At 40.9% G+C, this 12275-nt stretch overlaps 1 protein-coding gene across 1 annotated transcript in view; it reads right to left on the reverse strand.

Annotated features, from left to right (window-relative positions):
• The window catches only part of LOC120025203 (cadherin-8-like), a 103209-nt gene that overhangs the window by 17082 nt on the left and 73852 nt on the right, over nt 1–12275 (reverse strand). Inside the window, exons 4-6 of the mRNA XM_038969667.1 lie at nt 7849–8016; nt 7456–7643; nt 3619–3866 (exon numbers count right to left, since the gene is read on the reverse strand). Coding sequence (XP_038825595.1) covers nt 3619–3866; nt 7456–7643; nt 7849–8016 — 604 coding nt within the window. The remainder of the gene's footprint in view (nt 1–3618; nt 3867–7455; nt 7644–7848; nt 8017–12275) is intronic.

Below are 12275 nucleotides of genomic sequence, written 5' to 3' on the forward strand. Positions count from 1 at the left end.
ACCCACCAGGAATGTGATGAAAGAAATAAAAGCTGAAATAAATCATTCTCTCTACTATTGTTCTGACATTTCACATTCTTAAAATAAAGTGGTGATCCTAACTGACCTAAGTCAGGGAATTTTTACTTGGTTAAATGTCAGGAATTGTGAAAAACTGAGTTTAAATGTATTTGGCTAAGGTGTATGTAAACTCCGACTTCAACTGTACATACACATATAAATACATACATATACATACAAACATATAAATACACATATATATATATATATATATATACATACATATTTTTTTAAATATATTTTCCTTTATTACTTTCTAACCCTACCACCCCTCCCCTAATTGGAGTAAACTAGTGAACAACAACACTTAGGCCTCTACTTCCAGCTTATACATACTATATACATTTTATGGACACAGTCTATTTTACAATAGTTATATTTTGTTTGTTTTTACTCCTGTCCTTCCTCTACCCTCAACCTCTCCCATTATTTCTGATGTCCATCCGGTTTGATTTCTATTTGTCATATCTTTCAAACTGTGGTCTTTCACAAAGGTTCTTAACCAATATATGTTTTACGGACACAGTATGATTTACTTTAGTTGTCTTGTTATTATTTGTTGTTATTAGTCATCTATTGTATTTCATGAACATGTAGACAATAGTGGCCCATCCACTTAGCAAGATGTGGCTTGGAAGTGGTTATACCATTTAGACAAGTGTGTTTGGTAAGTGTCATCTAATAATTATAAAACATTTTTATCTGTACACTTTCTGTTTTTGATATTGCTACTGTACAAGTAACCACTTCACTGTACCGTTCACACTGTACCGTTCACACCTTCTATAACCCGGTGCATGTGACAAATAAACATAGAGACTTTTTGATATAGGATGTGTGTACCACATGGCTTGACATGTGGTAAAGAGATGGGTGGGGCTAATGCTTAAGAGGGTGTGAACGATGCTGAATGGGTGTAGACAACGAAGAGCTCTCCAGTAGGTGTCCCAAAACATTCAAGGGCCATTTTCTCAAAAGTGGGGTACAAGTTGATCAACTTTCAAAGCAGAATTATTCTCCCATTGTTCGTCAACTGCAGTGTATGATATACCATTTTCTAGCTCTGAGTCTCTGCTTTCACCCAATGTAAAAAACACAATTTCAAAAGTTGCTACATAAGACTAAATCAAGGCAGTCGGTTACATTTTTTCTCCTGATCTCATTTAGGCTTGCCATAACAAAGGGGTTGAATACTTATTGACTCAAGACATTAAAAAAGTTTTTAAATAATTTGTCAACATTTCTAAAAACATAACTCCACTTTGACATTATGTATGTATTATATATTGTGTGTAGGCCAGTGACACGAAATGTCAATGTAATTAATTTTAAATTCAGGTCGTAACACAACAAAATGTGGAAAAAGGCAAGGGGTGTCAATAGTTTCTAAAGGTGCTGTAGCCACAATTGGCTTAAAAAGTCAAATGTAACACAATATCTGCCTATTTATTTCCATCAATATTGCCCCTGTATATCTGTTAGACATAATGATATCTGTCTTTTGGGTAGACAGAAAGAGTTTCCCCAAAACCTTCTCAATTAAATGTTAGAAAGTAAACCAGAAAGTAGGCTTAACTATTAAGAATTATATCATGACTACTTGTATCAATCACGTGTCATGACATATTCTGTAATGTCATGACATAATGCAGCAGCAAAAACATCACTAGACCAGCACATTCCTCTCCTCTAAAGGGGTATTACATTCAAAAAGTATCTTCTGATGTGAATTAAGCATTGACATGGACTCACATCATCCAATTTCATTGTTTCTCTATGAATAATTGTAATATTTAGAGTGAAAAACTGGAGAAAAAAATCCCAAACCAGGTAAATTAAAAGCGAGAAAATGGAATTTGGGAAAATACAAAGAGTGTCCTATTTGAAAGCTAGGAAAGAATGTATGAGTAGCTTGCAACATGTTTCATAATTTAAAAGTAGCTCTCATGCTTGAAAAGGTTGAAGGCCCCTGGTCTAGACGATCCTATCTGCCATTCAGGGCTGTGTATGTACCTATAATAACATTTGTCTCAACACAATACGATCAGACTGAGCATTTCAATGGCGGCTCATGGAAACGAATAATAACAAATATTTTGGGAATTATTTTCATGAAATAAACACACATAGTGATTTATTAGAAATTAAATAAAAAGACTGCATGGGGGCTTTAAAGGTACAGTACATTCAAATCAAATCACATTTTATTTGTCACATGTACCGAATACAACAGGTGTAGATCTTACAGTGAAATGCTTACTTACAAGCCCTTAACCAACAATGCAGTTTTAAGAAAATACCCCCAAAAAAGTAAGATTCCATCTTGCAGTAGAGCAATTTATCAGTATTGAGAAACAACACAAGATGGCATGAACATCTCAAGCTGTGTAAGAGCCATTCCCTTCCTGCCCCTAAACAGAATGGCTTTACTGTTGAATGCCTTCATTGACATTGGCAGACATGGGAAGCAATGTGACATTAACCACTTACGTGCAGAAAATAATTCATTTTTATCCGGCACCAAACTCTTACAGCCTCTAAGTAGGTTCCGTAAAGCTTCCTTTAACTCTGATTGCTTGAAAGCTTTCGGACAGCCTTACATACACTGGCATAATATCCTTCAGCCTCAATTCACTTATCGAAATGTGTAATCTTATCCACAAAATAGTAAATACATAAAGTGCTCTTTCATTTAAAACAGAAAACAAGGAATCAGAAATATACTTTCAATGAGAGAGTCCTGAGTGAAAAAAACAACCTAATACATCATTACACTGAAGAATATGATTCCCAAATGCCAGTCTGACATGTCAATATAGTACAATGTAGTACCGTTTATGACAATGATTTTGGCCACTTGGATAGACATGTTCACATAAAAATGAAATAGGGCCATGCTTATCACACATAGATCAGCAGCATAATATATACCACATGTCAAATATGCACAGCACAGTGATAATGAAAAACGTTGTGAACGTGCAACATAAAAGAGCATTGGGGTCATAGAAGAAGAACTAAAGAGACGCCCAAACATGAGACCAGGTTACATTATCTTGGTATGCCATTTTGAATTTCTTTATGAAGATGGAACCAGGTTGAACTCCCCTGCTTTGGCAATAGCCAAATAATGATTACCAGCTTGCACTCTGTTCACCATGAAATTACACAACCTGTTGAGTGTTGTCCGGGGACCGCGGCAAGTCACTGGAGAATTAATGAAATGCCGGGGTGGATAGAGAGAAATTGCCTGTATAACCTATACAAGGTGCCCTTGTGGTATTTCCAAGAATAAGTCACACAACCGAAACGCAGCAGGCAAAGTCATCCCGAAGAGAAGTCTCCCTGTGCTGTGCTTTCAAGTTTACTACATTGTGGTCCTAAGGAAACCAGGGCAGGCGTCGGCTCACATTTCACCTCCAATGGAACATGTGGCAAGACTATGTTTTTAAATACATATGATTCCATGGCACACTGCAGTCCTTATATGGGTGTTTAAACAATAAGTTAAACAAGTGTTTGGTGAAATGAGGTTGTGAATAACATCTTGTTTCTTACCTGACCAGACTGCCAGTGACATCAGGATCGCGGGCTGTGACCGTTCCTACAACCGTGTTGATGGGGGCATTCTCATCCACCTGCAGGACAAACGTGGGCTTGGAGAAGACAGGGGGTTCATCTGAATCTTCCACACTAATCTTCACCGTGGCTGTATCCTTGAAGGGGGCGCCGCTGTTGGGATCAAATCGAATGTTGGCCGCCTCCACCTTCAGTGTATATGACTTTTTAGTCTCGAAGTTCAGGGGCTGTACAAAATGACAGAAACACATGCCTTTCACTGATGTCCAAAGCAACAGGGGAAAAATGCACCTGATGTGGATGGAGAAGAGTCTGAAGCATTTCTGAGTTGAAATTCAATAGTGTGATCTCTGATCCTATCAAAACATGTAGGGAAATAATCCAAGCACAGGGTGGAACAACATTTGTAATTATTAACAATAACCACAATCTCACCTCAAGTAATCCATGTGTTGGAAATTTGTTTTGTGACATCTGCTCTAGGATAGAATAAGGCTGTAAATAAAGTTAATCTAATCTGATATCACACCGATCTGGTTCAAATGTGTTAGGCAATAATGAAAATAATGTTATTTGTAGGTTTGTGCTACCTGAAAATATAATTTTGTGTCCGTGCATTACCATGACGATAACACTGTTATAAGATTATTGCCGGCAATCATTTGAAGGATAGCAATTATTGTGGCATTATCATCACATGAATAGAAGTGGATGTGTATTCATGAATTCTAACACAACAATGCAATTTCCTAGGGAGAATTGCATACCTACTGTATGTGTACTTCAGTGAGAAGAAACATACCCCTTAAATAACAGTTGGTCTCGTTCCAATTTCACAAGGACATTGAAAAACAGTCCAGTACTTGTTTACACATGCTCATCATTGAATAGTTGCAACATGTAAAAACATCGCAATTTAAGTCTCTGGCGTCTCTGCAGCCATCCCAGACTGTCACAATTGTATTTTGAATCACCTCTGGCCGCTCTTATAATACTATTTTCAATCACCTCTGGCCCCCTTATAATACTAGAATAATGGGACCAAGTCACTTCCACACTCCAAAACCAGGATTTATAGGGAAATCAAAACTGGGCCTTGCCGCTTGAGGGGATGTGAGTTGGCTTTGGGAATGAGAGGGGTTCACAGAGGGATCAAAAAATGTATTCCAGCTTTTCACAAAAAAATAATAAGAATCCAGTGGTCCCCTAGGCTGGGTCGGGCCAGTGTTGGGGCAGTGCCGGCAGCAGTCCCAGCTGTGAGAGAAAAGCAGCTGGGGACGGGGACTGACAGGGGGCTTTGAAGTCCACACGTCTGGCATCAGGGCACCCGTATGCAGAGGGCCCTGCAGCCCAGTCTGCCACGGTCTGAGAAGCTATTTGGACCATTTTCATTTTGAACCGCTCTTCCTCTCTCTCTCTCCTCTGTCCCCACCTTCTTCTCCTCCTCCTCTATGTTGAGAGGAGTGAACAGCTGGACCAAGAGCAAACATTGGTTTCAATGGATTCCAGCCTAATACCAAGTATAAAGGAGCTCAGGGCTAGAAGTGGACAGGGGTCAATTGTTAGAATTACACCACAGACAAAGAATGGAATTCCACAATAGTTAAACTAACTATTCAGCACTATTTCCTGATCACCTCTATTCTGTTTTTGTATTTGATTTACAACAACAATTAACAAGTCAGACTCCTTACTGCATTGCAGTTATAATTGTACTTTTAAAATGTAATGCATAATTGACCAAATGTTATAACAAAGCGGTATGTATTTTTTTTTCTCCTCTTAACACTGTATGATTGTTTCAACAAGCGACTCTACCTCGACCGTTTTACCTCAGAATAGAACTTTGACAATAGTATTCATATTCTCATCCTCTCAAATAATCCTCAATGACATCTGACCTCTCCACTGAGTCAGCCATATTTGAATTGGCCCTCTATGCCACTCTGCCATTACTCATTGTTTTGGGGGAGTTCAATTCATGCAGCACTTGACTCTCTGTAATCCAGAGAGCAGCACTTTGGTTTTCATATTGATGGAACATATGCTTAGTGAAAGTTTCGGACCGGCTTGTGTTGCTACAGTATGTGCATATGAAGATGGGACAGCTTTTTCACTCCATTTTCCCCATGCTTGTCCCTTGCTGACATCCCCACCTCAGAGCCCTCCTGTGCCATGCTTCAAATTCCCATAAATCTCAGCATAGGATCTGTATGTATACATATAGGCCATTTAGAGACATCAAAGTTCAGCGCTGGCTGGTGGAGGAAGCAGAACTTCCCACTAACATTCCCTGATAGGCCTGAGGGGTGGAAGATAAAAAGCTTAAACCCAAAACAACAAAGCCACTTCTTAGTTTGTGCTTCTGCAGTCGTGTTTAGATCAATATTTTGTAACCTTGCCGCAAAGACTCTTTAATAATTTGCACTTGGTATTTGACAGTAGTTTACAAAACTATTTTTGTTGTTGGGAGTGTCGTGGTGCTATTTGCTCCATTTAATCCTTTATTCTTCCTCATCAGCTAAGTGCAACAGGGCTCTGAAACCAAGAAAATGTTGTTCAGAGTACGGAACGGAAGCAGAAATACCAGTTCTGCTAAAGTAATCTGAACTTCACCATCTGGAGATGTGGAGGTGAGAAGAGAGTAGGCAGTTGATTTCCTGTTTTTCACATGCAATCTCATCCATCATGCTATTAGCAATGCAGGCAACAGATTCCAAGCCAAGTATACCGGAATAAAGTGATGAGGCAGAGCCACAGCACTGCTGTCGCTGTGAAATACTAGAGGGAAGTATGTCAAAGGTCTTATTGATCATGTCTAGTTTGTTCTCAAGCTGTCTATTTTGTTTAGTAGAGTATAATCTATTCCAGGCAGATCATCAGAAATAATATGATTTAATTTCATCCAATAGGAAGTCACAGTGGATGTCCTAACGTAATGTCATTTAGCATCCAAATGCAGTGACATACAATCGCGTTCGAATGATCTATAGCTCTAACTCCAGACATTAAACTAACCATGAGTCAAGACTTGAGCACACATCCATCACTCATGCATACACTTGAATACTTCAGGCCTGAAGTAGCTCCTTCTTCTATCATCGCAGTTCTACGGAAAAATGGTGACACTCCATATTGTTGTGTAATAGTAAATATTTAGATTGCTGGAGGCAAACATGCCATATAATTTGTTTTCCCTTTCGTACATCTAATCATCTACCGAATCAACCGTGTTCATTTGGTAGCTGTTTTTGATATAGTCTTACAGATCAATTCAACGGCGAAGGTGCATTAAGATGGAGGAATTCAGATATGATGTCTTTGTTTGCGCACTATCCACAGACTTTTGAAACTACGGCGTGTGACATGGTTCAATGTGCCTAGAAATCAGCACAATCACATTTTTTATTTCTTAAAATTGCCACCGTCTTGGAGCTAGAATTTGGATCATGTATACTGTGCTAATGCCAATACAAAAAAATTGTAACAGAGTGCACTGTACAATACGGCGAACCTAGCAAATGAGGCGTTTGTGGTAAGTACAGTACATGGGGGGCCGCCATCTTTCTGCATCTTCGCCATTGAAACTGCTTTGCAGTATATATGTAGTACAACCGCATTTTTCCCCCATGGTCAATTTAAATTAAATCAGTCTAGATATACAGCTCTGACCTGTAGCCTGTATGAACGACCTTCCCCCTTTGATACCCCATCTTGCAACCAACTATTTGGTCCTTGTTTAAGTTGAAGCTGTTAAGGATATCAAGTGGTTGCTGATGGAACACTAGGACAGAGCAGTTTGCGTCAGGTCCTTACCTTCTTTAGCCGAAGGATCCCCTCTTGAGTGTGGGCATCTGTAGTGATCTCGAAGACATCCCTCTCATCACCGTCAATGATGTTGTACGTTGATTTGGCGTTCTCTCCAATGTCCCTATCGTTTGCCTTTACCTTGCCACCAGGTTTACCAATGCCAAGGTCCTCTGGGATCACAAACTCGTACAGACCTGAAGAATAGGACATCATGATTATTTCACCCTAACAGTAGATGTTGTATCCTTATCTATGCATCTATATAACTAGTATAATTCTGATTATTTTGGAAATTCATGAAAAAACATTACGCAGCAAAACAACAACAAATACATTCAGATTTACCAATGATGGGTTCTAACTATAGTATATGGAGAGAGAATTGGACATTTTGTTTACTTTTTGAGAACTTCGGCGGGTTATCGTTGACATCTGTTAGTGTGACAGTAACTGTTGTTGTCCCTGACAACCCTCCCATATGACCACCCATGTCTTTTGCTTGAATGACGACCAGGTACTCCTCTCGCATCTCTCGATCCATCCCATGTAAAGCAATTTTAATGATTGCTGAAAGCAAAAAAATGAACACCAAATGTGTTGTTATTGCAAAAAATTAACATACACATAAATAAAAAAAATGGGTTATACAAAGGCATTCATAACGCTTGACATGATCGCTTCATTGCACCTTTAAGAGTGTTGCAGTATCCTTCATAACAACCTTTCTTAAACAGAGGTGGAATTTCTGACAGAACACCTGGAGAGAAGCTCTGATCCTGTGGATGGCATTGCAAATCAATGTCTTTGTTTGCTGGAGTGTTGTACTGCTGTCTGCAAGTAATTTGTGTTCTGATTGAATGGGAATTATGCTGTCCAGGTGCGTCATGCACCCCGAAAGTCCGAGGGGACACCAAGTACGTGAGGATGGCTGGGGGGTAGAGAATTTAGCATTTCTCAAACACCTGAAACTATTTTCTCCTGCAAATCTAGAACCATAATTAATATGCTTAATGTAAAAAACATGTTTATTTTTCTGCATATCTAAGCATACCTCTTGAGCTGTCTGTATCATCCTGACTGGTGGTTCTTTAAAAAAATAAGCTAACTATGATTCTCTGCATCTCTGCTAAAATCTGGGTAAAAGATTGAAAGAAATGTGTCTTATTCAGTCAATTTAGTATTTTGCTTGCTTTTCTAAAGTCTACCAACCTTGCCAGCAGAACCAGGTATACAAAGACAAACAAACAGTAATGCAGAAGCGGGGAACAGAGCTGGGGAACAGACAGATATAGGGGAGGTAAAAACACTGGTGATTGAGTCCAGGTGAGTGTAATGAATCGCTGATGCGCGTGACGAGGGAAGCAGGTGTGAGTAATGATGGTGGCAGGAGTGCGTAATGCAGGGCAGCCCGGCGCCCTCGAGCCCCAGGGAGCTTGCTAAGTAGGTAGTATTATTACAGAGAGGAATAAATATACAGTACCAGTCAAAAGTTTGGACACACCTGCTCATTCAAGGTTTTTTCTTTATGTTGACTATTTTCTACATTGTAGAATAATAATGAAGACATCAAAACTATGAAATAACACATATGGAATCATGTAGGAACCAATTTTTTTTTAAACAAATCAAACAAATGTTTTATTTTAGATTTCTTCAAAGTAGCCACACTTTGCCTTGATGACAGCTTTCAACACTCTTGGCATTCTCTCAGCCAAATCAAATCAAAATTATTTATTTGTCACATGCGCCGAATACAACAAGTGTATTCAACCTTACCTTGAAATGCTTACTTGCAAGCCCTTAACCAACAGTGCAGTTCAAGAAGAGTTAAGAAAATATTTACCAAATAAGCTAAAGTAAGAAATTATAAAAGTAACACAATAAAATAACAATAACGAGGCTATATACAGGGGGTACTGTTACCAAGTCAATATGCGGGGGCACAGGTTAGTCGAGGTAATTTGTACATGTAGGTAGGGGTGAAGTGACTACGCATAGATAATAAACAGCAAGTAGCAGCAGTGTACAAAACAAATGGTGGGGTCAATGTAAATAGTCCGGTGGCCATTTGATTAATTGTTCACCAGTCTTATGGCTTGGGGGTAGAAGCTGTTAAGGAGCCATTTTGGCCCTAGACTTGGTGCTCCGGTACCGCTTGCCGTGTGGTAGCAGAGAAAACAGTCTATGACTTGGGTGACTGGAGTCTCTGACAATTTCTTGGGCTTTCCTCTGACACTGCCTATTATATAGGTCCTGGATGGCAGGAAGCTTGGCCCTAGTGATGTCCTGGGCCATATGCACCAACCTCTGTAGCGCCTTACAGTAAGATGCAGAGCAGCTGCCATACCAGGCGATGATGCAACTGGTCAGGATGCCTTCGATGGGGCAGCTGTAGAACTTTTTGAGGATCTGGGGGCCCATGCAAAATTTGTTCAGTCTCCTAAGTGGGAAAAGGTGTTGTCGTGCCCTCTTCACGACTTTCTTGGTGTGTTTGACAAATGATAGTGTGTTGGTGATATGGACACCAAGGAACTTGAAACTCTCGACCCGCTTCATGACCGCCCCGTCGATGTTAACGGGGGCCTGTTTGGCCCGCCTTTTCCTGTAGTTCACGATCAGCTCCTTTGTCTTGCTTACATTGAGCGAGAGGTTGTTGTCCTGGCATCACACTGCTAAGTCTCTGACCTCCTCCCTACAGGTTGTCTCATCGATGTTGGTAATCAGGCCTACCACTGTTGTGTCGTCAGCAAACTTAATGATGGTGTTGGAGTTGTGTTTGGCCAGACAGTTGTGGGTAAACAGGGCGTACAGGACAGGACTATATACACACCCCTGAGGGGCCCCAGTGTTGACGATCAGTATGGCTGACGTGTTGTTGCCTACCCTTACCACCTGGGGTAGGCCCGTCAGGAAGTCCAGGATCCAGTAGCAGAGGGAGGTGTTTAGTCCCAGGGTCCTTAGCTTAGTGATGAGCTTTGTGGGCACTGTGGTGTTGAACGCTGAGCTGTAGTCAATTAACAGCATTCTCAAATAGGTGTTCCTTTTGTCCAGGTGGCAAAGAGCAGTGTGGAGTGCGATTGACATTGCATCATCTGTGGATCTGTTGGACCGGTATGCGAATTGGAGTGGGTCTAGGGTATCCGGGAGGATGCTATTGATGTGAGCCATGATCAGCCTTTTAAAGCACTTCATGGCTACTGACGTGAGTGCTACGGAGCGGTAATCATTTAGGAAGGTTACCTTAGCAGGTATTATAGTCAGGTAGAGGTTGAAAATGTCATTGAAGACACTTGCCAGTTGGTCCGCGCATGCTCTGAGTACACGTCCTGGTAATCAGTCTGGCCCTGCAGCTTTGTGAATGTTGACCTGCTCACATCGGCTACCGAGAGCGTTATCACACAGTCGTCCAGAACAACTGGTGCTCTCGTGCATGATTCAGTGTTGCTTGCCTCAAAGTGAGCATAAAATGCATTTAGCTCGTCTGGTAAGCTAGCGTCACTGGGAAGCTTGCGTCTGGGTTCCCCTTGTAGTCCGTAATAGTTTTCGAGGCCTGCCACATCCGACGAGCGTCAGAGCCGGTGTAGCAGGATTCAATCTTAATCCTGTATTGATGCTTTGCTTGTTTGTTGGTTCGTCTGTACCTACGGTCACTGTGGGGACGACATCGTCGATGCACTTATTGATGAAGCCGATGACTGAGGTGGTATACTCCTCAATGTCATTGGATGAATCCGCGTAACATATTCCAGTATGTGCTAGCAAAACAGTCCTGTGGCGTAGCAGCCGCGTCATCTGACCACTTCCGTATTGAGCGAGTCACTGGTACCTTCTGATTTAGTTTTTGCTTGTAAGCAGGAATCAGGAGGATATAATTATGGTCAGATTTGCCAAATGGAGGGCGGGGGAGAGCTTTGTACACATTGAGGTGTGTTTTGTGTGCTTTTCCAACAGTCTCGAAAAAGTTCCCACATATAATGAGCCCTTGTTGGCTGCTTTTCCTTGACTCTGCTTTCCAACTCATCCCAAACCATCTCAATTGGGTCGAGGTCAGGGGATTGTGGAGGCCAGGTCATCTGATGCAGCACTCCATCACTCTCCTTCTTGGTCAAATAGCCCTTACACAGCCTTGAGGTGTGTTTGGGGTCATTGTCCTGTTGAAAAACAAATAATAGTCCCACTTCGCGCAAACCAGATGGGATGGCATATCACTACAGAATGCTGTGATAGCCATGCTGGTTAATAAGTGTGCCTTGAATTCTAAATGAATCATAGACTGTGTCACCAGCAAAGCAACCCCACACCATCATACCTCCTCCATGCTTCACGGTGGGAACCACACATGCGGAGATCATCTGTTCACCTACTCCGCGTCTCACAAAGACACAGCGGTTGGAACCAAAAATCTCACATTTGGACTCCTTAGACCAAAGTACAGATTTACATCGGTCTAATGTCCATTGCTCGTGTTTCTTGGCCCAAGCAAGGCAAGTGTCTTCTTATTATTGGTGTCCTTAAGTAGTGTTTTTTTGCAGAAATTTGACCATGAAGGCCTGATTCACACAGTCTCCTCTGAACAGTTGATGTTGAGATGTGTCTGTTACTTGAACATTGTGAAGCATTTATTTGGGCAATTCTGGGTCTTCCTTTCCTGTGGCAGTCCTCATGAGAGCCAGTTTCATCATAGCACTTGATGGTTTAAGAGACTGCACTAAAACGTTAAATGTTCTTTAAATTTTATCGCATTGACTGACCTTCATGTCTTAAAGTAAAGATGGACTGTCGTTTCTCTTTGCTTATTTGAGCTGTTCTTGCCATAAAATGGACTT

Source organism: Salvelinus namaycush, chromosome 30, assembly GCF_016432855.1.
Source record: "Salvelinus namaycush isolate Seneca chromosome 30, SaNama_1.0, whole genome shotgun sequence".
Classification (NCBI taxonomy): domain Eukaryota; kingdom Metazoa; phylum Chordata; class Actinopteri; order Salmoniformes; family Salmonidae; genus Salvelinus; species Salvelinus namaycush.